At 35.4% G+C, this 26825-nt stretch overlaps 2 protein-coding genes across 2 annotated transcripts; one reads left to right on the plus strand and one right to left on the minus strand.

Moving 5' to 3' along the window:
* Nucleotides 1–7219: 7219 nt before the first annotated feature.
* On the plus strand, nucleotides 7220–11006 carry LOC115721123 (uncharacterized). Its single transcript, XM_030650372.2, has 8 exons — nucleotides 7220–7847; nucleotides 8259–8528; nucleotides 8616–8742; nucleotides 8838–8899; nucleotides 9040–9267; nucleotides 9434–9555; nucleotides 9979–10117; nucleotides 10626–11006. The coding sequence occupies exons 1-8, from the start codon at nucleotides 7464–7466 to the stop codon at nucleotides 10782–10784; spliced, it is 1491 nt and encodes a 496-aa protein (XP_030506232.2). The 5' UTR covers nucleotides 7220–7463; the 3' UTR covers nucleotides 10785–11006.
* A 1076-nt stretch (nucleotides 11007–12082) lies between these two features.
* On the minus strand, nucleotides 12083–13252 carry LOC115719460 (histone H1.2). Its single transcript, XM_030648521.2, has 2 exons — nucleotides 12974–13252; nucleotides 12083–12885 (listed from the first exon to the last, which is right to left on the minus strand). The coding sequence occupies exons 1-2, from the start codon at nucleotides 13100–13102 to the stop codon at nucleotides 12334–12336; spliced, it is 681 nt and encodes a 226-aa protein (XP_030504381.2). The 5' UTR covers nucleotides 13103–13252; the 3' UTR covers nucleotides 12083–12333.
* Between the last annotated feature and the right edge of the window lie 13573 nt (nucleotides 13253–26825).

The raw sequence follows: 26825 nt of genomic DNA on the forward strand, positions 1-26825 counted from the left end.
AAAATCATAACTAATTCAAATAAAATCCAAATTAAGTTCTGTAAAAGGCTAACTTGCTTAATTTTTTCCATACTATCCAATAAAAATAATTCCAGAGATAAAATCGCAATTATTTTTCACGAAAATTTAACAAACATCAATCAATCATCAAATAACACTCAATACAACATGATACCATCCAAAGAACATACAAACAATCGTTTTAAAGTCCAAATTTCTTGCAAGTAAATCAATTACCATGGCTCTGAGGCCAGTTGTTGGAAATTATTTTACCAGGATCTTAGATCTACTCACAAGTATGTTTATTAACACCCTAAATATGAACTTTCTAAAACGATGAAATAAACACATATAAAGTTTAGGAAACCTTACATTGGGTGCAGCGGAATATAATGACTCCTTCCGTTCAGATATCTAGCCCTTGATTCCTTTCTGTAGCAGAGCATTATCAATATCTGAACCTGGATCTCTTTCTCTGAATCCTTGATGCTGAATCTCCTTGATGCTGAATCTCCTTTGCTGATGATCTTTCTTCACGATCTTCCTCACTATGATTGAGGTATCACTTGCTGTGTGTGGGCACTACTCATACACTAAGGATTTCGAAATTCAAGAGGGAAGAGAAAGAAGAAGTGGCAGCTAAAGATAGGGAGAGAGAAAGGCTCAGGTTTTTCTGATTCAGAAAGTGTCAGAAAAAGTGTAGAAATTTTAGTGTAATTTTCCTGAAGCCTTCACTATCTATTTATAGCATTCCACTAGGGTTAGGTTTGAATTATTTGGCATTAAAATAATGAAAATATCAGTTTAAATTTCCTACAAAAGTGGCAGGCCCTATACTAGTGGATTTGGGCCTCACTTTTTGCAATTTTGCAGTTTTATCTTTTCTGCATCTGATTTTCTCAAAAACGCCAATTTTCTAATTCAACCATTTAAATGCCAATTCTAACTATTTAATAACTATAAATAATTATTAAATAATATTTGTTTGGTTTTATGCCCTAAATAAAACTCATTTCATATAATCAGATTTACTTATTAATAAAGATCAGAAATAACATTTTATGTTGCATGGTTCACATGATTTATTTCATGATTATATGTATATAATGTATGAATTCTTTTTAAGTCCAGACATATGAGTTGGTTAAAGATTATAGTGTTGTCAACACAGTGGAATATAATCTTTATTGTATGTTCAAAAGTTGATTCCCTGATTTGTCAGAACACTGGATTTAGACTGACATGGTATAATCAGCGATAGGTATTCTTACACCTTGGAAAAGTGTTATGTCCTTTCCAGGACATTGGCAAAGTTTACCAGTATCGGATGCATGGAGTATGCATTGGAATGGACCGATATTGAACTTTGAATTAGATTTTGAAACTTACCGTAAACATCTATTCAATTCAATATCATAAGTTGATCCTAGATCACATGATCGAAATCCTGATATGGTTAGGCTCAATTTCAAGAGTATTATTCGTGTTCTTTGATTTGTTAGTTAAGCCTTCTTCTGTATCAGGGTGATACGTACATTTTGGGAACACGGTAATACAATTGAGTGGGGGAGCGCTAACATAAATATGGAATCTATAGCTTCTATTTGGCAAATAGAAGTAAAGGATGATTTCCTTCGAGCTTAACCAAACGAAGATAAATGGTGGAGATCTCATTTCACTTAGGTGAAATATCATTTATACAGGGTTAAGTGTTTTAAGGATAAAATACATTGTAGGGTGTTACGGTAATTTAATCCCTTTACAGTGTAAATCATCTATAGAGAGGATCATTGATCACATTAGAGTTATAACAATGGATAACTAATGACGTGTCTATATCGTGGAACATATAGAGCGTTTCTATATGACTGAGAGTGCAATTCCAAGTTCTAAGTGTGGATTCAATGAGGAATTAATAAGTTAGGGAATTTACTTGGTAAATTCGGTTCGACTTATTGGAAGCTCGGTTATATAGACCCATGGTTCCCATACTAGTTGAGGCCATACTGCTTGTAAGACTCAGTTAATTGATTTTAATTAATCAATTATAATTCTAAGTTAGACTATGTCTACTTTATGAATTCTCACAGTTTAAGGATGAAATCGTAAAGAAAAGGGTTTCTAGGTTTAATTATTAATTAAGAGACTTTGTATGTCTAATTAATAATTATTTTAAATGACAATATTATTTAATAATCTATTTTAGTTATTAAATAATTAGTTTTGGCATTTAAATGATTAGAATTGGAAAAGTGGCATTTTTGGAGAAATAGAAATAAAATTGAGGAAACTGCAAAATCCAAGTGAGGCCCATATTCCCTCTATGGCCGAGCACTCCCTTTGTGTTTCCCAATTATTATTTTTATTTTTTAATTGTCATGTAATTGCTAATCAAAGCCTAGCTATAATAGGAAAGTGGTGGATCACACTAAATAAGGCAGTTAATCAATTACACAGTAAAAGAGGAAACTGTTTTATTTGGAAAGTTGTGCTCTCCCTTCTCCCTATATAAAGGAACCTTGCTCTCTTCTCTTGTATGTATGATAAGCCACGAAATTCAAGAGAGAAAAAGAGAGAAAAATTCGAAATCCTTGTGAGATGAGTAGTGCCCACACACATCAAGTGGTATCTCAATCATAGTATGGAAGACTATGGAATTTCTGCATCAAAGAAGGAGAAAAGAAGATCCAGGTTCAGATCTTGGTGATGCTCTGCTACAGAAAGGAATCAAGGGCTAGAGATCTGAACGGAAGGAGTCATATTATTCCGCTGCACCCACTGTAAGGTTTTCTAACTTTATATGTGTTTATTTTCATTGTTTTAGAATTCATATTAGGTTGTTAATCCAACATACTTGTTAGTAAATCTAGATCCTGGTAAAATAATTCCAACAATATTGTCATTTATCATATTTATTAATTGAACCATACAAAGTATCATAATTAACAAATATGCCCCTATAAACTCTTTCTTTACAATTTCGCCCTTACTTAGTGAAAAATTCACAAATATACATAGTCTAATTTGAGAATTATAATTGATTAATCAAAACCAATTACATGAGTCTTACAAGCAATATTATCTCAACTAGTGAGGGGACCATGGGTCTATATAACCGAGCTTCCAATAAGTAGATCAAGAATTTAGCACTAAAATTCACTAACTTATTAATTCTTCGTTGAATCCACGCATAGAACTTAGAATTGCACTCTCAGTATATATAGAATGCTCTATATGTTCCACCATATAGACACATCATTAGTTATCCATTGTTATAATCCTAATGTGATCAATGATCCTCTATATGAATGATCTACACAGTAAAGGGATTAAATTACCGTAACACCCTACTATGTATTTTATCCTTAAAACACTTGACCCCGTATAAATGATATTTCAGCTTATGTGAAATGAGATCTCCACCATTTATTTTCGTTTGGTCAAGCTCGAAGGAGATCATCCTTTGCTTACTCTTCGCCAGATAGAAGCTATAGATTCCATGTTTATGCTAGCGCTCCCACTCAATTGCACTACCGTGTTCCCAAAATGTACGTATCACCCTGACCTAAAAGTAGGTTTAACTAACAAATCAAAGAACACGAATAGCCTTTCAAGATTGAGCCTAATCATTACAGGATTAAGATCATTTGATCTAGGATCAACTTGGCGATATTGACTTGAATAAATTTTACGGTAAGTTTAATTAAATCTAAGTCAAAGTTCAATATCGGTCCCTTCCGATGCATACTCCATGCATCCAACCTGAGCTTTACTTTATTAATGTTCTGGAAAGAACATAGCACTTCTCCAAATGCAAGTAAACTCTGTTGTAGATTATCATATCAGTAAAACCCTATGTCTGATAAATCTAGGAAACTTTATTCACATAGTCATGTTTACTTTCCAATGTGATGACAGCACAATAAACAGGATCAAGTATGTGAAAAGGGTTTCAGATGAATTCATACATTATGTACATATAATCATGAAATAAATCATGTGAACCATGCAACATTAAATGTTATTTCTGATCTATATTAATAAGTAAATCTGATTATATTGAAATGAGTTTTATTTAGGGCATAAAACCCAACAGGTGTGACTTTGAGTGAGTGAGAGAGAGAGAGAGAGAGAGAGAGAGAGAGAGAGAGAGAGAGAGAGAGAGAGAGAGAGAGAGATGGCAAGTTTGGGTTGGGTGTGTGTTGCTTTTTTATTTTTTTAAAGGTAAAATCACAACAAAAATTTAAATATAGATTATTTGCATGATGCAAAAGGGGTAGTATATTTAAGTATCTAAACCTAATTTAAGCATGATGTAAAATTTCATTTTTTTAGTATAAGACCACTCACAACAAGTGAGGTATAATAGCTAAAAAATAAAATAAAATAGCTAAGAGTTTAAAATTTAACTCCATCAAATGCTTTAAACTCTTAGCTATTATATATATTTACAAACTTCAAGAAATTCTTCTTTACATATAGTTTAATGAATAGTGGAGAGGTAAACATATTTTATATTTTTTTTTTGTTTCTTTAATTAATTTTTTATTCTTCTTTTTAATTATTTGTATTTTTTTAAATTGCTATTAATAAAATATACATGAAGATATAATATTTAAATGATATTGAAAAAAATATATAAAAAAATTAATGTATGGTGTAATGTAAATGTATGAGGTAAAATAGAGTGCCAAAAGGGTGTCAATGATGGAATAAAAAAGATAAGTGAAAATTAATTTGATAAACGGATGTGTTTTTATGCATACATTATATAATTTCCCATTTTTTTGACAAAGTGATTAAAATCACTCATGAATTTACGACGCCCACGTCCGCTACCGGTGCTGGAACCTCCTCGAACCAGGATAGCTCATCGTCTAACCGCAGAGTATGCTTTGCCAACCATGAGCCGCTAAAATCTTAGAGCGAGCCTCATGGGACAAAACTGCCCCTGGAAAAATTTAGACAATAAAGCTATAACATCTTCAAACAACGCTCCTAACTCAATAAAATACTGAAGTTCCACCTGAAAAAAAAAAATCAAAAAACAGCATAAATCTTTAATTAGAAAACTATTCAAACTGAAGAGAATCAACCAACCACCAAGACTAGGCAACTAGATCTCCCTATAAAATACTAGAACTAGCCAAAGGGATTACCCTTTGGCTAGTAACAACTAAATTATAGCATTCTACTTCATAACCTTCAAAGGATCCCTATTAATTCCTTACTTTTACCCTTTTAAAATCAAACATAAATAAATTTTCCTTTTAATACCCATTATTCCTTAAATATTCAAAATATTATATAGTAATTATTTCATTTTATCTCTTAAAAATATTAACTAAAACATGTCAAAACCTTAATAAGTCAAATTATTTATTATTTTATTTATAGCGTAAAACATGGTATCTATAATCTTTATTCAACCTAAATTAAACCAAAATTGTATTAATATCCTTAAAACTTAAGATTGCACTTTTCACATTCAAAAGTATCATTTTCCTAATACCACTTCATCATACATTTAATTAATAATATTAAATTAATATTAATTAATCCAATTCGGTATTATGACATAATGTTTCCTTATTTATTATTTAAATAGATAACCTCCTAATTATTATACCATTCAAATTATTATAAAAACTGATCATATTATTATCTTCTTATATACAACTAATAAGGCAATAATCTTAATACTTCATTAGCATTTACTTCCCATTTATTTCAATATCTTCCCAAAAATAAAAATAAAATAAAACAAAGTATTCTCAATTCACAATTAATGTCCCTACCTCCAATTTATTACAAAATCCCACATTTATAATTTATATACCAAAATTAATATTATGTTATCTATAATAAACTCATATTTATAATTTATATACCCAAAATTAATATTATGTTATCTATAATAAACTAATAAGGCAATAATCTCATAATTATATACCATAATTGTTAGCTATTAAATTTTATAATATTTTTACAATTCATGATATCTTGTAATTTTAACCAATTACCCTAAATAATTAGGGGCCAGCCATAAATCATGCGCGAAAACCTTAAAAGGCACCAAAGCCATAAACCATGGCGCAACTCATCCATCAAATTTGTACTTCTATTTCTTCCATAAAAAACTAATACCACTCATCCAGAAATTCTTTAAAAATACAAATAATATAATAATTTTGGTACATTCCCATAATATTGAGAACAAACCAAATTTTCATAATAATTTGACTTCCCAAATATATCTGAACCAATATATTCTCATTAGACCATTAGTGTTTCCACCTCCTTTTATTACAAGATCCTCAAGATTCTTATTCTTCAATTTACTTAATTAATTATAATATTAGAATCTGAATACTAAAATTCTAAACACTTTCCTTTTATGCTGAAAATTCCTAAAAAAATATAAACCAAAACATAGCTAATAGGAATTAGCGTTTAAAGTAAACCCTCTTAAACCTTATTTCAGTTTAAAATATTCTTTAAATCATACCTTAACCAAAATAATCCTTTTATTCCGACTAATAAATCTGTATAGTGCATAACTTATTAACTTTAAAATATTATTGTGTCAAAATTTTCTTATACATTAAATACCGAAAAATGTAAAAATTTAAACAAACTACCCTAAATAATTAGGAGCTCAACCATATAATAGGTGCTAAAGCCTTATAAGGCGCCAAAGCCATAAATAATGGCGCAAAATAAAATAAAATCAATATAAAACAAACCTATAACAAAAAGAAAAACATTGAAAAAGGAAAGAATAAAAAAAGAGTTGTGAAACAAAAAAGAAAGACAAGGAAAATTAAAATAGAAACTCTTAAGGTAACTTGAACAATGAATATGATCAAGAGGTATTAAACTACAGAAAAGTTGCTTCAAAATCGTGATCACTGGCCCTTAATATAACTAATGTTTTCACGAATCACACAGACATTATATCAAACAGTATATACACCAACTAAAATACTATCACAATTCACATAATATTAAAATACGGCTATATAAAATGGAATGAATTCAGTCTACGAAAAAGAGAGAGAGAGAGAGATATTTACCTTGATAGTTTGTTGGAGGATCATAACGATGGAGAAGCAAGTATTGGGGATGCGATCACGAACAACGATGAAGAAATAGGAAGGTTGAAGTGTTGTGAGAGGTAAGAGTAAGAAGAAGAGAGACGACAAGTGGATTGCAATGGTGGAATAAAATAAAGAGAGAGAGAGAGAAAAAAAAAAATAGTGTTATTTGAAAGTCTCATATAATTTCCCATTTAAAACCAAGAAAGAGCATGTTCTATCCATTCATAGTACGTAAACTTGCAGCAAGTAGTAAGAACATCGACAAAGACTTCTAAGCTTCTGAGCTTTAATCTCCAAATTTCTGAAGCTGAGCCCAAGCAATCTTTGTTCTCTCTCAACTCAGAATTCAAAAAAGAAAAAGTTATGCTCTGCTCCGCTCACTTCACTCTTACTGCCTCTCTCTTTCTCCAACCCTTAAACCCTGCAACACTCTCATCAAAACCCACCTTCATTCACACGCTTCGCAGAACCTCTCCAACTACAACATGCAGTTCCCCATCCGAACCCAAACCCAGAAAGCCACCACCCATGGATGGCAAAAAACCCACCTCCAAATTCCGAAAAAAATCAGCCTACGGTACCTCCAGAAGGTCTATTCTCAAGAAGACACTCAGACAAGAGCAGGTCACCTTTAGTACTCCCGTTCCTGACGACCCAGTTGTTGGAATCATCGGTGGAGGTATGGCCGGTCTCCTTTGTGCTCTAAATTTGGAGAAACGCGGTGTACGCTCTACTGTATTCGACACGGTTCGGGACTTTCTTTAATTCTAGTGTCTTATATGTGTTTTCTATGAATTTCCTCATTTTGGGGATTGTCTAGTTCTGATTTTTAGTTTTAGGATGATTCTAGCTTTTGGAGTATTTGGGTCTTTTGTGAATGTCGACTTATGTTTATGCAACACTATAGAATGTACTGTATTAGAAATTTACAACTTCAAATGCAGAGTTTGCAGCCAATGTTGTTGAAATTTGAAAGCCTTTATCTTGGTTTCATTTTTTGCATGATTTTTCGCTCGTGTGACTAAATTTTTTATTAAGGAGGCATAGTATTTGTTATATATATATTCTTGACTTAGTGTCTAAAACTCTATTGCTGTCAGTTTCTGGGCTTGGTGATCGGGTTTTCATCAGAATTTCACATATTGGTTTGGTATCTAGGGGGTTCATGGTCTAGGAGGAAGAATGGGAACCAGAGTTATTGATCCTCAGCCACTAATTTTTGACCATGCGGCTCAATTCTTCTCTGTGAGCGATCCCCGGTTTGCTGAGCTGGTTCAGGGTTGGTCAGATGGAGGTCTTGTTCAACAATGGCAGGGTACAGTGGGAGAGCTTGAACATGGAGGTCAATTTCTTCCACTTACTTCTTCTCCTCCAAAATATGTAGCCACCAATGGCATGCGTTTCCTTGCTGACTCAATATTGTCCCAGGTGAAGTGGATTTAAATCTAGTTTTGTCTTGTTATTGTTCAGAACCCATAATTTTGTAGCTCATTCTGATGTCAACTATTGGTGCAGACCAGCATGGTTGATGTAATGAGACCCTGCTGGATAAGTAAACTCGAACCTTATAATGGGATGTGGTACTTGAGTGAGAATGGAAAGCCTAAGGGGAAGTTTGATGCAATTGTTATTGCTCATAATGGTAGTGTAAACTGTTCCTCATTGTGGATTCATTTCATTATCTCACACTTACCATTTATGTTTCTTTTGGAATCATCACTTTTGTTTCATTCACAGGCAAATGTGCAAATCGCTTGCTTGCATTATCTGGTTTACCACTAATTGCAAAGCAGATGAAGGTAGGCCTTAAAATTGAGTTCATCTGGTGCAAAATATGTTCATGTTATTTTCTTTTTTTTCCCCCTCTTTTCTCCATGGTTAAATAAAATAACCCTTCTTTTACACTTCTTTGTTGTTGGGTTGTTCAAAATGTTGGCAGAGGTTGGAATTGAGCTCTATATGGGCGCTCCTTGCAGCATTCGATGATCCTCTTCTTGTCCCTGAAAGGGATGGATTATCTTTTGAAGGTGCATTTGTAAAGGGCGTGGATTCTGTCTCATGGATGGCAAATAATACAAAGAAACTTCTAGGCTCTAATAGTGATGGCCCTGACTGTTGGACCTTCTTAAGTACTGCAGCTTATGGAAAGCACAATAAAGTTCCGCAGGTTTTAATTTACTTAAATACATTCTCCTGTTGGTGCCAACATATATAGCAACTTGAACTCTAGATTTAAAACTCATTAAATATATGAAACTCAAATAGATGATATGACATAGTCCAAACACAATCAAGTTCATATGATAATAATACAGAGATTGTTTTGATATCAGGAAAATATACCAAATGCTACTGCAGAGAGGGTAAAGGCAGGAATGCTTGAGGGTGTTGAAGATGCTCTAGGATTAGCCAGAGGCTCACTTCAGAAACCTTCGTATACACGACTGCAATTATGGTAAGGAACATAACAGCTAAAAGTACAGTTGGATAATTTATTATAATTTGCATTGCTATCACTATGACTTTAATTGGGACTTTGGCTTCTGCATATTTTCAAACTATAATGAATTGGATGAGGCTATTGGTAATTGCGTTTATATAAAATTCAGACTCAATTAAAGTGGCTACATTTTGCCCAATATCCATAGAATAGACACAGACATAATACATGAACTCTCAAAGATCAAGTTATTTTCATTTCTTCCCGGTAATCTTATCTGTATTCCTGATACGATCTTCTTACAAACATTCAACTATTAATTATTGATATGCAAATTATGATCACGATAAAAAAACAGTGCCTGTCTTTCTTCTATGTACCCCTCCCTTTTGGTTTTGTTAAAAATAGGAATCCTTATATTTTGATGTCTGTCTGCAGGGGTGCAGCTCTCCCAACTAATACACCTGGTATACCCTGCATCTTCGATCCTTACGGAAGAGCCGGCATATGTGGTGACTGGCTTCTTGGCTCAAGTATGGAGTCAGCAGCCTTAAGCGGAATGGCTCTAGCCAATCATGTAAGCACAATTCTGATAAGAATTTACTGCTGCCCAAACTATTTAAAACATATTAATAGAATAAAGAACTAGGAAATAGGCCAAAACATGGAAGATAATTGAGTTAGAAAATGGTGGACAGATTTGATATTGCTATTAGTTGATAGAATAGGGATAATGAACAATGGACTGGTGTTCGAGAGACCTCAACTCTCCCAATAGCCAAAGCTCAATTCCACACAATTTCCATACACCTCCCATTCAATCTCATCTCCTATATGTACGGCTCAATTCGTATAGCCTACCCCCTTACAGTTACCCGTTTACCCTTTTTATTTATTATCCTAAGGCCTAACAAAGGCTTTCTTTCCTTGTATTTATGCTTGATTAGAACAGTAACATAATAGTCTGACCGTGAGCCAAGAAGATATATGAGTATTTATGGTGTTTATCTAGTAGTTGCGACTTGAGACCACAAACATGGATGATTAACCATTGGTGTCCAATTCAATTCTTAAATAAATTGCAGATTGCAGACTATTTTCAGAACCCTGGAGTCCCCGATGAATTTGCTGTTGGGTTACACACCGAGTTTCAACCACTGGAAGGACATGATATCGGACAATTTCCAGGGATGGAGTCTAGAAAGCAAAGCAATCAAGTCAAGGAGTATCAACTTACCACATAAAAGTGTCCCACCAAAGCATTACAAACAAATTTTTTTTGTTTCTTTCTTTTGTTGTTTTGTATATACAGTAGGAAAATTAATTTTTTTTTTTTAAATTATATATTTTTTAAAAAAAAATAACAAAAAAGAAATTACATTATGCTGAAATGTTCTAAAGTAGACAATTTGAAAAGCATTGGCTATTTAATTTTCAAATGAGAATGAGAATGTCTCTACTTTTAACAGATTTACAATAGGGCATATAAAGCCTTTTGAAAATTTCCAGTCAAAACTTACTTTTTGAAGAAACCCAAGTTCCATATTTTTTTCTTTTTTGCAAAGTGACCCGAGTTCCATATATGTTTAATCAAAAGTAACATTCTTGTATCTCACTTCAAACACGACTGCCATATTGTAAATAATTAATTTTGAAAAGAATAAAATACAAGCAATCTAAATTTTCTTTAATGATGTGTATTTACAAATTACACTGAAATATTGCACATGTTGAACTACTTTACAATTAAGCATTATTGGTTTCCCAACACAACAAGAGATGTCTTACAAATAACATTGAATTATACCAAAATCAGTAGTATGATACCTGCAATCTTTTTTTTTTTTTGGAATAAAAATGATATGATACCTGAAATCTTTTAGCATTTGTATTTCTTAACAATGAGATAAATGTGATTTACTTTAACAACAATAAATAAATAAATAAATAAATAAATTTTTATAAACTGAATTATTAAAAAAAAAATCATACACGTCAAGAATTTAGTACGGCACTGTTTATGACCGAAAGTACATACACCATCTACGTACACGATGTCAGATTAGTTGTTCACCTTTCTTTTTTTCCCTTCCAAATTAACTTTGTATTAGTTATATAACTTATAAAAAAATAGCTTTCATTAAGTTTTTTAAATATAAATTATTAGAAATATCTTCTATCCTCTTCAAAAACATAATATAACAAAAAAAAACAATGTGTTTTAGTGTGATTGAAATCAATTAATAAAACCAATTTAATGTAATCTACAAAGAACAAACTAGCCCGCCATGGTGAAAAATTTCAATAACATAAAGTCTTAATTCAAATATTTTTTCAGATAAACAATATGATATTAATGGGCGGTTTCACCGACAAAACAAACTAAAATAAATTTCTGATTGAAAAACTAAAATTAAAGCTTAATCTACGAAGAATAACACCAGATTTTTGTTTTAAGCTTTTTGGTATGCAATAGTTTTGGCATTAATTTCTTAAAAAGCTCAATAACGGAAATTGAACAGATAATAATAGCCAATAAAGGTGACTGGTGAAGCGTTAAACCGGATTAGTTTATACTTCAAAATACTGTTTCAAATTACACACCTAAATCTAAACGAAAACAATTAAAAAACAAAAAAAAACAAAGAAAAAGAGACATACATCTCGTGTATCTAAAATTAAAAAACTAAATATTATATTACTAAACACGAATAAGCAACTAATTTACAAAGACAACCACAATAAAATCCCCTACATAATTCAAATTCTATCGTCCACCATTAATGACGCTTCTCACTTCTTAGCTTTCTTCGCCGGAGACTTCTTAACGCTCTTTGGCTTCTTCACAGGGACGGCTTTCTTTGCCTTAGCTACTGGCTTGGCTGCCTTTGACGGTGCCGTTCTAGTCGATGATCGGGCTCCGGCTTTAACAGGCTTAGCCGCTGGCTTGGCTTTGGCCTTTGGTTTGGGTTTCGTAGCGGCTTTTGGCTTTGCAACAGTCTTTGGTTTTGCGACAACCTTGGCTGCTTTTGGCTTGGCGGCGGTTTTGGCCTTTGGCTTGGCCGCAGCTGCTTTAGACTTAGGCTTGGCAGCCTTTGACTTCGGAGCAGCGGGCTTCTTCGCCGGTGCAGAAGCTTTAGGCGTGGCGGATTTGGCAGATGAAACCTTGAAGGAGCCCTTGACCTTCACGAGCTTTTCAGCAGCAACAAGCTTCTTCAGGTTTGAAAGAACCAACTTCTTGAAACTCTGAGGTAATTGGTTATGTTTCTCCTCGATGAATTTCGTAATAGCATATTGGCTTGAACCAGATCTTTCCTTTAGAGACACAATCGCTTCGGTAATCATCTGAATAAGAAAAATCATATTAGATCTAAAACAAATAACAAAAAAAAAATGATAACCGTATAAAAGGCGATTAATACGAATTAAATACCTCGGCGAATGGAGGATGAGAAGCGGTCGATTTGGCTTTCTTCGCCGCCACAGCTTTCTTGGGCTTCGAGGCCTTGGTTGCCTTCTCCGGCACCGACACGGCGACATCAACAACAGCTTCGGAAGTCATGATTCAACTCAGCGAGTCAAGTCGGAAACTCGAATGGGAAATCTTTAGAAAAGAAAGAGAAGAGACTTAAGATTGAAAATAGAGAGTTGAGAGATATATTTTGGTACGTAAAGCGACAGTTAAGGAGGATGATTTATATAATAAAAAGGTCACTGAAATGGTGAGCTCTGATTGGTTGAAATTAATGTGACACGGATCAGCTATACACCGAGAGTTTAAATGTGGGCCTTTGGATCTTTTGCTTATCAACGGTCCATAAGGGTATCTTGTGGGAAGGTGTGGATAAGGGTTTGAAGTAATGTTAGAGATGGGGATAAGCTTTTGGGGTGTGTTTTTAACTTGATTTCTAATTGGTATAACATGAGATTTTGTTTAAATATTTTTATGGGGTTCGGATATGTTTTAGATTAGGACTTAAGCTTTCTAATGAATATTATTTTGGGAAATTTGGTTGAGGGGTTTGAGAGAAATTCAATGTCAAGATAAGAGTGGTCAAAACTAGGGTTTGATATGAGTTTATTGAGTGTTTTGTTCATTTTAAGATAATCCTTTGGGAAATTTTCATGTTTCTTGACATTTTATGATTCCAGGGTTGTAATGGAAGGTATTGATCTAAAAATCATAAATTTTGGATAAAAATTTAGCATAGAAAATTCATTTAGAATATGATTGAAGTTGAACAACTCAAATAGCTTTCATGGTGCTTATGCTAATTCATAATGTAGGTCACAAATTATCCTCTTAATTGTCAAATTATCATTCTTTCATTAATTGATAAATGTGTGTAACATGTTGTTACTCTCTCAAAATTGTTTAGACCATAATCTTACAATCAAAGATTTCAATATGTATAAAGTTGTGTATATTAGTGGAATCTCAATATAACTCACAAATTGGAAGTAACTTTTATTTATTAAGCAATATAATCTTATTAATGTCTTCTTCTAAATTAGAAACTTGAAACTTTTTTTGTATGGGCTTACTTAATGAATCACATTAGCATGCTTGCTAGTTATGGATTAAGATATACAATATTACAATCATTTAGTCATGAATTGAGCTTAACATATTCAATATTACTGTATATGGCTCACTAGATGTTCTTTTCGACTATAAATTCTTGGTATAATCTCTCCATCTATGTATATATACAAATTAAATCTTGAATTTGTGTTTATAAATTTTTGAATTTTTCTTGCTTTTTTTTATTTCATTGATAAGTAGTTGAGGTTTTGTGTTTTGTTTTTAAAGTGATTTGAATATGAAAATCTGCTTTTATAACTTTTTTATTAATTAGATTAAGTTTTTATTTTTTAAAATTTATTGTTGCTTAGTTTTTGACTATTTTAAAATTCATAATTAAATAAAAAAAAAATGAGTTGGACCAATGGAGAATCCATATGTGTCATTTTTGGAAGTAATTAACAGCCTAAGCAGCTATACAAGGTTCTCTCAAACTCTCATGGAATGCCATAAAGGGATGGAAATGGAAAGAAATTGAGAATGGCATAATACAATTTACGTTTGCAAACAGAGAAGATGCTTTGAATGTACTGGCTCGACGTCCCTGGTTTGTTTGTGGGGCGTTAGTGGTCATAATGCCATGGCCGGCATGGTTATCCCCTGCTGAAGTAAGGTTTGACAAAACCCCGATATGGGTGCGTATTGAAAGTATCCCTCCTTTCTATTGGAACCTTTCCAATCTAAAAGAGTTGGCTTCCAAAGCCTCACCAGTATACGAACTCCCTCCAGGTGTTGAAGATGCTGTGAGTATGAGCAATCTGCGATTCAGGGCAACGATCGACATCAACAAATCGATTTTCTCCGGTTTTTTCCTAAGGCGTCAACGACTCAAGGATTTGTGGATACAATATAAATATGAACGTCTACCTAAAATGTGCTTCAAGTGTGGAGTACTCACACACGATCAGAGCACTTGTTTCAAATCCCCAACTATTATCAAGGATGCTAATGGAAGTATATACCCAATGTTTGGGGTCTGGTTGAAGAGTGATTCAATTGAAAAATCCACCTTCCTATCTCCCTTGGCAAAATGGTTTCAAGATTGGGTTTTACAAAAGAAATTATTCCATGACTCTACTCTTCGAAACCAAATCAAAATCCACAAGGCAATTCAGAATGGAGAAGCTGCTGAAATTAGGGAGTGTAGGCGACAACTCCCAGGGAAGAAAAGAATAGTCTCCGGCGAAGATGAGAGCTCTGGTGAGCCGAGTTCCCAGCTGGTCATTACCCATATGCCTCTTGTTTATCTCCCAGGTATTGGTGAGATTGCCCCATTTGGTAATAATACAAAAACTGTCTCCATCCTAGACCTGCAAGAAGCGACTGAGATTTATGCTGCAACTCAGTCCAACGGGAAGAACAGCAACAGAGGAGAAGTGGCTTCACCAACCATGCTAGCTCAGGAGAAATCGAAAGGGACAGATGGGAATGTTTCCATTTTAGAGGAAACCAATATGCATCACATTGCATTCAACAAACCTAATACCCAAATAGAGTACACGGCTGAAGAAAAGACAAAAGAACCTTCAAACAAATGCATCCCTGTGGTCCCAAATATCTCAGCCAACAACTTGGGGGAATCTTATAAGCAACCTAATGAACTATTGGGTTCACAAGCCCAATTCGTTAAATGGCCCTCTAAAGAGTGTTGGGCCGACCCCAAGGCCCGTGAGCTAATTATGGGAGCTTTAACTATTGATAAATATCATAGAGAGCCCACTCTTTTTAACCCCATTTGTGACATAGAGGACTTTAGGGTCCAAGAACATCTAGATGGGCCAAGAAAGAGAAAGGCTTTGGATGGCATTTTATTCAGCCCAAACCCCCATCCTGACCCAGATCAAAACAGTGCTACCCAAACGAACCAAGACATGAAATCGTCCCCCTCTGCCAATGGAGTTCATTCGAATCCTACCCCCATGCTATCCCCTGAAGAAATAGCAAATGCAAGCTTCTCTCCTGGGGCCACAGAACAACTGATAGCTAGTTCGTCGAAGAGAAAAGGAAAGGAAATAACGAGGCAAGTCAATGCTGATTTGGGGCAGAAGAAAAGAAGAGGAAGGCCTCCGAAAACCCAATCTCCATTAGCAGCCACGCCGAAGTCCTTTAAAGGAGGAAGAAAGACAAAAGTTTCTACGGGAGGAAAAGCAACTACCACAAGTCAATGGCATGACAGAACATTTGACCTCAAGGTAAATTTGGATAATCATTTTGTTATTATTGAGAAGAAACAAAAGCAAAAACAAAGCAGTAATGTCACAATTAAGGAGATTGAGGAATGCCGACATGAGTCATCATGCACTAATCGCCAGGATTTTCAGATTGGGGCTATGGAGACTTGCCCGGAAAAGTCTCCAAGGACGCCATGAAAATCATAGCTTGGAATTGTCGTGGTCTCGGGAATACCGCGACAGTTCGACAATTGGCGCAACTTGTGCGCTATCATAAACCCAATGTGCTAGTTCTCTCTGAAATCCGTATGCCTCTTGACAAGTTTAATCGAGTTTGCTCTAAGCTTCACTTCTTTGATTCACACTATGTGCCCCCTGTAAGGCTATCGGGGGGATTAGCCATGTGTTGGTTGAAAGGGGTTAGTTGCAACATTCAAGCCTACTCTAAGTACTGCATCATTGGTGAGATTTTATCGGACCCTCCGAGAATTCCCTGGATCTTAATGGGCACCTACGGACCTCCCAATAGTGTGGAGAAGGAGTTATTTTGGCAAAAGATGGGAGACTACACGCTCAACACAACACACCCGGTTCTCCTCTTAGGAGACATGAATGGATCCTTAAGGGACAATGAATGTTTTCACTACCATGGAAATACTTCAAGATATTCATTTGATTTCAGACGCATGGTTGATAGAGTTGGTCTGATTGACTTGGGATTCCAAGGCCCGGTTTTCACTTGGGTGAAAGGGGGCAATGACCCGAGAAGAGGAGGAAGTATGAAAAGAGCTAGACTTGATCGAGGGCTTGCCTCAACGGATTGGAGAATCTTATTCCCGCAAGCGGTCATAAACCATCTTGGGGCCTCTGAATCGGACCACAGGCCGTTGTTACTTGATACTATGGGAGGGGCTAGATGCACTAGACGTCAGTTTAAATATGAAAATATGTGGGCGCGTGATCCTCGGTGCTTTTGGGTAGTAAAGGAAGCTTGGAAATCTAGGATGCATGACAACCCTATGAATAACTTCCACATGAAGGGGAAAGCCACAGGTAGAAAGCTTCAGAGGTGGAACAAATCGCAGTTCAAGCACTTATCTCAGCAAATTGACAAGGCGAAGTCCCAACTCCAAGAGGCAGAAATGAAGAACCCAATCAATATGGAGGAAATTAATAAAGCTAAACAACTGCTTTCTGAAGCTCTACTTCGGGAAGAAATCCACTGGAAACAAAAATCTAGAGTCCAATGGCTAAAGGAGGGGGACATGTGTTCTAAGTTCTTTATGGCTTCGACTATAGTGCGGCGTAGAAGGAATTATGTCCAATGTATCAAAGCTACTACTGATGGCGATTGGATCCGTGACCAAGACCAAATTGCCCAATGCTTCCTCAACCGGTTTATAGAGATTTTCAAGAAGGACAACCAAAACCCTGCCCCTTTATGCCCAGATCTTTTTTAGAAAATTCTATCGGATCACGATAATGGCTTCCTCAATGAGTTACCAAATGAGGATGAAGTGAGGAGAGCTATTAATGCTATGGGAAAGGATAAGGCCCCGGGCCCCGATGGCTTCCCTCCAAGCTTCTACATCCATCATTGGGAAACAGTACATGAAGATCTTACTGAGATGGTAGCTTCCGAATTTCATTAACGACACTTCACTAGTCTTAGTCCCAAAAAAGGACTCCCCAGCCACAGTCAACGACTTCCGGCCCATCGCTTTATGCAATGTGGCCTACAAAATAATTTCCAAGATCATCGCCTCTAGACTGAGATATATCCTCCCTAGAATTATATCTCCAAACCAAGCGGCGTTTGTTCAAGGAAGGCACATTGGTGAAAACACAATGATTGCAAGAGAAGTGGTCCACTCAATGAGCAAAAGGAGGGGAAAGAGGGGATGCATGCTTCTGAAACTAGACTTGGAAAAGGCCTATGACAAACTTCATTGGATTTTATCATCTCCGTACTCCATCAGATTGGATTTGGTAGTCCTTTCACTGACTGGGTCAAGGCATGTATTTCTATAGCCGACATCAAATTGCTACTGAATGGTTCTGTGGTTGGAAAATTTAGTCCAGAGAGAGGCGTCCGACAAGGGGATCCGTTATCGCCATCTCTTTACATAATGGCAGCTGAAGCCCTTTCTCATCTTCTCATTCGGAAGGAAAATGAAGGTGGTCTCAAAGGATTTAAACTGTCTAGAAATGGAACTCCGATAACCCATCTAATGTTCGCTGACGACATCATTTTGTTTGGTGAGGCTACCATTCGAGAGGCTAGATCCTTCCTACACTGCCTTACGGATTACTGCAATAGCTCGGGTCAAAAAATTAACTTCCTCAAGTCCTCTGTTTACTTCTGCAAAGGAGTGTCGGGTAGAAAAGCTCAACAAATTGCAGAGACTTTGGGTGTAAAAAGGATGAATAGATCGGCCTCATACTTGGGGCTGCCTCTTTTTCGTTCTCTCAAAAGGACAGAGGACACCAATCATTTGGTAGACCGAGTGCTGAGAAGAATACAAGGATGGAAAGTCAAGCTCCTATCAAATGCTGGTAAGACCTGTTTAATCAAGACAGTTGGTTCAAGTTTGGCTAACTATGTAGCTTCATCAGACGTCATCCCAGCAACCACTGCTAATAAGATTGATAAGTTATTTCGAGACTTTTGGTGGGGCGACACAGAAGACAAAAGAAAGCTCCACACAATAGCTTGGGAGCGCCTTTGCAAGCCAAAAATTAATGGGGGTTTGGGTTTTCGAACCACGGAGATTATGAACAAGGCGTTCCTTATGAAGTGGGCTTGGAAAGTGCTAACCAATGATGACTCCCTGTGGCGCCAACTCATGAACGACAAATACATCAAGAACTCGAACTTCTTTGATTTGGAGAGGAAATCGTCAGATACAACACTTTGGAAGTCCATCCTCAATACTCGTGACAAATTTCAAAAGGGAATTTGCAGGAGAATCGGAAATGGAAAGGCAGCTTCGATTTGGTTTGATCCTTGGGTGCCTGGAGATAATACACAACCAATGCCTTGTGTAGAAGCATCTGAAGGAGTGAGCTTAGTTAGTAATTTCATTATAAACCAGCAATGGAATGAAGACATGGTTCGGAAATGGTTCGCAAGAGATGATGCTAAAAGAATTCTCAACATTTCTCTCCCCGATACCACCACGAATGATTCTTGGCTCTGGCTTCCGGAACTGAATGGTGAGTTCTCGGTCAAATCGGCTTGCAGAATGCTATCAACTCAAAATCAAGATGCGCATTCGGATAGAAAATGGAGAATTCTTTAGGGAGCATCAATTCACAACCGGCTGATATTTCTTTGGTGGAGAATCTTATCCAACAGTCTCCCCACCAAAGGCAAGATCGGTTCCCTATTTCCAATTACTGACATGAATTGCCTTTTCTGCTCATCCTATATAGAGAGTAGCTTTCATTTATTATGGGACTGTATAGTTGCAAGATCCATCTGGTTTGGATGCTCGTGGTGTGTGAGAACTTCTATCCCTTCCATCTCAAATTGGGAGGAGTGGATTGATTGGTTCATTGTGGCGGCCAACAGACCTCATGTAATGGACCTCAACTGCTTCTTAGGAGGTGCTGCAATTATTTTCGAAAGCATATGGAAGGAAAGAAACTCACTACTCCATGGTAAGCAGCCGACCCCCTTGAAAGTGCAAGTAGAATACATTAATAGTAGATTCCATGAAATGGACACAATTAAGGAGTCTACCAATCCTCCCAACATTGAATGGAATCCACCTCCGGAAGGTTGGATTGCTTGCAACTCAGATATTGCTATTGGCCAATCCCAAGCAACGGGGGCTGCAGTGTTCAGGGATACGACTGGATCTATCCTCTGCGTCACCACGTTTAGATCTAATCACTGTGACCCGCTGCCAGGGGAAATCTCTGCAATCATTGAAGGTGCGGCAGCAGCAGCAAAATTTGGCTTCAAGAATGTCATTTTTCAGAGTGACTCGCTGAATGCAGTTAGTGCATTGAAAAGCAACACTGCTGATATACAAAAACTACATTTCAACATTCAAGAGAAGGTTAAAAAGTTCATCGAACTCTCGGCGGAATTCAACATTCATGAGATTATATGGACCCCTCGCTCGTGTAATGGTGTGGCCCACTCCGTGGCTCAACGGGCAAACCGAAACAATATCTTTGGCGTTTTGGATGTGCCCAATTTTGATGATTTCTTGCAGATGATTGCTGCAGATGGTCATTTTTCTGTTTAGTTTTCCTACTGGTTTAGTCTTAGATTTAGTTCTGTTTTTTTTTCTAGTTTTTCTCTGCTTTCTGTAGTTTGCTTGACTTTGTTTCGTTAGTGTTCCTGGTTTTTCCTGTAGTTTGTTATTGTGGTGTTTCTGTCCCGGCTAGGCTGGGCTCTTTTGGCCGTCAGGCCGCCTTGTTGTTGTTCTGTTCAATGGTTTCATTAATAAAAAAAAACAGCCTAAGCAACAAAATAAAGACTTTCAACAAATAGTCTTCCAAGTGGCTTAAATTCTAAGGTCATGCTAGTCAAATAAGTACACCATTCACCTAAGCTCTTTAACTCATGGTTGTTCGACTTTAGCATTACTTTTACCTGTCCCATAAAGCACGCGTGAGAAAAAATACTCATCAAGAAATGCATAAAGAACTGTTGATTATGATTACAAGTTTCATCATTCTGGAAGCTAGTTATTATTTCGAAAAGAAGTTACGAGAAGCTTGGTGTTCATCTGGAAAGTTTTGTTTGTAAAGTTATGGCCAATCTGGATGGTTCTTTCGAATAGCTTGTCCTCCATAAGGAAAGTCTTTCGGATAGCTTGTTATCAGTCTGGAAATGTACTTTCAGATAGCTTGTTGTCAGTCTTGAATGCCCATCCAGAATGCGTGTATTCTCTTTCAAATTATATGTACTGAAAGTGCATTTCTAAAATTGACGTAGATTTTTGTTGTTGGTGCTGACTTGGAGAATTTAAGGCGACATTAATTAGCAACAATTGAATTAGAGCTAATTTTGGCAACAATGAAAATCTATAAATAGCTATCACCTTTGTAATCCATAGTGAATCAGACCATTGAAAGCTTGAGTGAAAATCGTGATCGTATAAAGTTAGAGTGAGAGAGTCTAAACTAGAGAAATAAAGTTTATCTTGTAATCTCTGTAATAGTTTAAAAGGATTCTTGTAACCTTGAAAATATTGATATCAATAAAGAAGTGGTTGATGTTGTTCCGACCGAGATGTAAAGCATTACACAAGGCTCGAACTCGTAAAACCTAGTGTAATCTTTTCTTTGTTTCACTGCTTTAATTCGTTACTTAGTTCTTGTGATTCTTTGATAGTATTATCTTTGATAGTATTATCCTTGATTGCGTGTTTTTTCATCCAGTATAATTGCATCATAAATCATTGATTGATCCTCAATAAACTGGTATCAGAGCATGGTTTGTAATCATAGTCGCAGCAAAATACAATGTAGAAAAGTTTATTGGTACAAATGACTTTTGATTGTGGAGAATGAAGATGAAGGCTCTGTTAGTTCATCAAGGATTGCATGAGGCTCTACTTGGAGAAAAATCTCATCACGATTCTATGTCTGAGAAGGACAAGAAAGATATTGTTGCAAAGGCTCATATTACGATCATAATATTCTTGGAGATAAAGTTATGAGGAAGGTTGTAAAAGAAGCCACGGCCGCAGTTATTTGGCTACAACTTAAAAGTTTGTATATGACTGAATCATTGGTGAATATATTACATCTGAAACAAGCCATATATTTGTTCAAGATGATGGTAGGCAAATCTGTTGGAGAACAAATAAACAAGATTAACAAGCTGATTCTGGATCTTGAAAATATTGGTGTTACCATTGAAGATGAAGATTAAGCTTTATTGTTACTCAATTCTTTACCAAATTAGTTTGGGCATTTTAAAGATACAATGATATACGGAAGAGAGTAAATTACACTCAATGATGTCCAATCATCTTTGAATTCAAAAGAGCTGAACCAAATGAGTGAGTTAAAGAGCTTGGAAATGGTGATGGATTTTATACGAGAGACAAAAGCAAGAAGAGGGAAAGCCATAAAGGATCAAAAGGAAAATCAAGATCTAAATCACATTCTAATGGCCAAAAGTATGTTAAATGCTGGATTTGTAGGAAACCAAGGCATATCAGAAGGATGTGTCCAGAGAGGTTGAAGTTGGGTGATTAGAGATCTAAAGAGAAGTGATGAGTGACAGTTTTGACTCAGCTGGTGCTTTTCTTATTACCTCTGAGAATTTAGATTCTAAATGGATCTTGGATTCTGGGGGTTCGTTCCATATGATACCAAATATATCTTGGTTCGAAGAAATAAAACTTGAAAAATATGGGGATGTGTATCTCGGTGATAATAAGTCTTGTAAGATGGTGCGAATTGGAACTGTAAGATTGAAGGTTTATGATGGCATGAAAATAGTACTAATAGACATCAGGTTGGTACCAAATCTTAAAAGAAATTTGATCTCTCTTGGAATGCTAGATGATCAAGAATTTCTTGTCAAAGTTAAGAATGGAATCATGAAAATTTGCAGAGGTTCTATGGTGGTGATGAGAGGTAGGAAATTAAATAGGATTTATCCTCTGGAAGGTGCCATAGTGACAAACACAAAGGCATGTGTTTCAAGCAAGCGTGAGAATGAAACTGAAATATGGCACAAGAGACTTGGCCATGTAAGTGAAAGAGGGTTGTATGAACTGAATAAGCAGGGATTACTTGGAAAGGTAAAGCTTGAACAGTTAGATTTCTGTGAACATTGTGTTCTTGGTAAAGCTTGTAGAGTCAAGTTTGGAACTAGCAAAAAGAATACCAATGGAACACTAGACTACATTCATAGTGATTTATAGGGACCCTCGAGAACACCATCACACTTCAAAAGTAGGAACTTTTCTCTGTTGGGTTTTATGCCCTAAATAAAACTCCATTTCAATGTAATCCATTTTATTCAACATCAATAAAGAAACAGAAGTATTTTTCATTCATTTGTTATGTTTTGGTTCACCTTATCAATTGCTTGTCTATTTGATTTATAAATTCATCTGAAACCCTTTTCACATACTTGATCCTGTTTATTGTGTTGTCAACATATTGGAAAGTAAACATGACTATGTGAATAAAGTTTCCTAGATTTATCAGACACAGGGTTTTACTGATATGATAATCTACAATAGAGTTTACTTGCATTTAGAGAAATGCTATGTTCTTTCCAGAGCATTGATTAAAGTAAAGCTCAGGTTGGATGCATGGAGTATGCATGGAGTATGCATCGGAAGGGACCAATATTGAACTTTGACTTAGATTTATTAAACTTACCGTAATATCTATTCAAGTCAATATCGCCAAGTTGATCCTAGATCAAATGATCTTAATCCTGTTATGATTAGGCTCAATATCAAGAGGTAATTCGTGTTCTTTGATTTGTTAGTTAAGCCTACTTTTAGGTCAGGGTGATACGTACATTTTGGGAACACGGTAGTGCAATTGAGTGGGAGCGCTAACATAAACATGGAATCTATAGCTTCTATCTGGCGAATAGTAAGTAAAGGATGATCTCCTTCGAGCTTGACCAAACAAAAATAAATGGTGGAGTACTCATTTCACATAAGCTGAAATATCATTTATACGGGGTTAAGTGTTTTAAGGATAAAATACATTGTAGGGTGTAACGGTAATATAATCCCTTTACAGTGTAGATCATTCATATAGAGGATCATTGATCAAATTAGGATTATAACAATGGATAACTAATGATGTGTCTATATGGTGGAACATATAGAGCATTCTATATACTGAGAGTGCAATTCTAAGTTCTATGCGTGGATTCAACGAAGAATTAATAAGTCAGTGAATTTAGGTTATAAATTCTTGATCTGCTTATTGGAAGCTCGGTTATATAGACCCATGGTCCCCCACTAGTTGAGATAATATTTCTTGTAAGACTCATATAATTGGTTTTGATTAATCAATTATAATTCTCAAATTAGACTATGTCTATTTGTGAATTTTTCACTAAGTAAGGGCGAAATTGTAAAGAAAGAGTTTTAGGGGCATATTTGTTAATTATGATACTTTGTATGGTTCAATTAATAAATATGATAAATGACAATATTATTTAATAATTATTTATAGTTATTAAATAGTTAGAATTGGCATTTAAATGGTTGAATTTGAAAATTGGCGTTTTTGAGAAAATGAGATGCAGAAATGATAAAATTGCAAAATTGCAAAAAGTGAGGCCCAAATCCATATTGCCAAGGCCGGCCACTTTTATAGGCTTTATCATCTGATGTTTCATTATTTTAATGCCAAATAAGTCAAACCTAACCCTAGTGGAATGCTATAAATAGATAGTGAAGGCTTCAGGAAATTTACACTTAACTTTTACACTTGTCCTTCAGAGAAAAACCTGAGCCTTCTCTTTCTAAACCCTAGCCACCACTCCTTGCTCTTCTTCTTCCTTGAAATTTCGAACCACTTAGTGTTTAGAGTAGTGCCCACACACAGCAAGTGATACCTCAATCATAGTGAGGAAGATCGTGAAGAAAGACATTCACCAAGAAGGAGGTTCAGCACTAAAGAAGGAGAGAAAGAGATCCAGGTTCAGATCTTGATAATATTCTGCGACAGAAAGGATACACGGGTTAGAGATCTGAATGGAAGGAGACATTTAATTCCGCTACACCCAATGTAAGGTTTTTAATACTTTATATGTGTTTATTTCATAATCGTTTTAGAAGTTCATATTTAGGGTGTTAATGTTAGAAATTATTTTACCAGGATCTTAGATCTACTCACAAGTATGTTGATTAACACCCTAAATATGAACTTTCTAAAACGATGAAATAAACACATATAAAGTTTAGGAAACCTTACATTGGATGCAGCGGAATTAAATGACTCCTTCCGTTCAGATCTCTAACCCTTGTATCCTTTCTGTCGCAGAGTATTATCAAGATCTGAACCTGGATCTCTTTCTCTGAACCTTTGATGCTGAAACTCCTTTTGTTGAAAATCTTTTTTCACGATCTTCCTCACTATGATTGAGGTATTGCTTGCTGTGTGTGGGCACTACTCTAATCACTAAGGGGTTTCAAAATATTCAAGGAAGAAGAGATAGAGAGAGTGGCGTCCAAGGTAGAGAGAGAGAGGCTCAGGTTTTTTTGAATGAAAAGTGTAATTTTCCTGAAGCCTTCACTATCTATCTATAGCATTCCACTAGGGTTAGGTTTGAATTATTTGGCATTAAAATAATGAAAATATCAGAGGTAAAACTCCTATAAAAGTGGCCGGCCATGGCTTATTGGATTTGGGCGTCACTTTTTGCAATTTTGCAGTTTTATCATTTCTGCATCTCATTTTCTCAAAAACTCCAATTTTCTAATTCAACCAGTTAAATGCCAATTCTAACTATTTAATAACTATAAATAATTATTAAATAATACTGTCACTTATCATATTTATTAATTGAACCATACAAAGTATCATAATTAACAAATATGCCCCTAATAACTCTTTCTTTATAATTTCGCCCTTACTTAGTGAAAATTTCACAAATAGACATAGTCTAATTTGAGAATTATAATTGATTAATCAAAACCAATTACATGAGTCTTACAAGCAATATTATCTCAACTAGTGCCGGGACCATGGGTCTATATAACCGAGCTTCCAATAAGTAGATCAAGAATTTATCACTAAAATTCACTAACTTATTAATTCTTCGTTGAATCCACGCATAGAACTTAGAATTGCACTCTCAGTATATAGAATGCTCTATATGTTCCACCATATAGACACATCATTAGTTATCCATTGTTATAATCCTAATTTGATCAATGATCCTCTATATGAATGATCTACACTGTAAAGGGATTAGATTACCGTTACACCCTACTATGTATTTTATCCTTAAAACACTTGGCCCCGTATAAATGATATTTCAGCTTATGTGAAATGAGTACTCTACCATTTATGTTCGCTTGGTCAAGCTCGAAGGAGATCATCCTTTGCTTACTATTAGCCAGATAGAAGCTATAGATTCCATGTTTATGTTAGCGTTCCCACTCAATTGCACTACCGTGTTCCCAAAATGTACGTATCACCCTGACCTAAAAGTAGGCTTAACTAACAAATCAAAGAACACGAATAGCCTTTTAAGATTGAGCCTAATCATAGCAGGATTAAGATCATTTGATCTAGGATCATTTAGGCGATATTGACTTAAATAGATTTTACGGTAAGTTTAATAAATCTAAGTTAAAGTTCAATATCGGTCCCTTCCGATGCATACTCCATGCATCCAACCTGAGCTTTACTTTAACCAATGTTCTGGAAAGAACATAGCATTTCTCCAAATGCAAGTAAACTCTTGTTGTAGATTATCATATCAGTAAAACCCTGTGTCTGATAAATCTAGGAAACTTTATTCACATAGTCATGTTTACTTTCCAAAGTGATGACAACACAATAAACAGGAT

Source organism: Cannabis sativa, chromosome 2 (genome assembly GCF_029168945.1).
Source record: "Cannabis sativa cultivar Pink pepper isolate KNU-18-1 chromosome 2, ASM2916894v1, whole genome shotgun sequence".
In the NCBI taxonomy this organism is placed as follows: Eukaryota; Viridiplantae; Streptophyta; class Magnoliopsida; order Rosales; family Cannabaceae; genus Cannabis; species Cannabis sativa.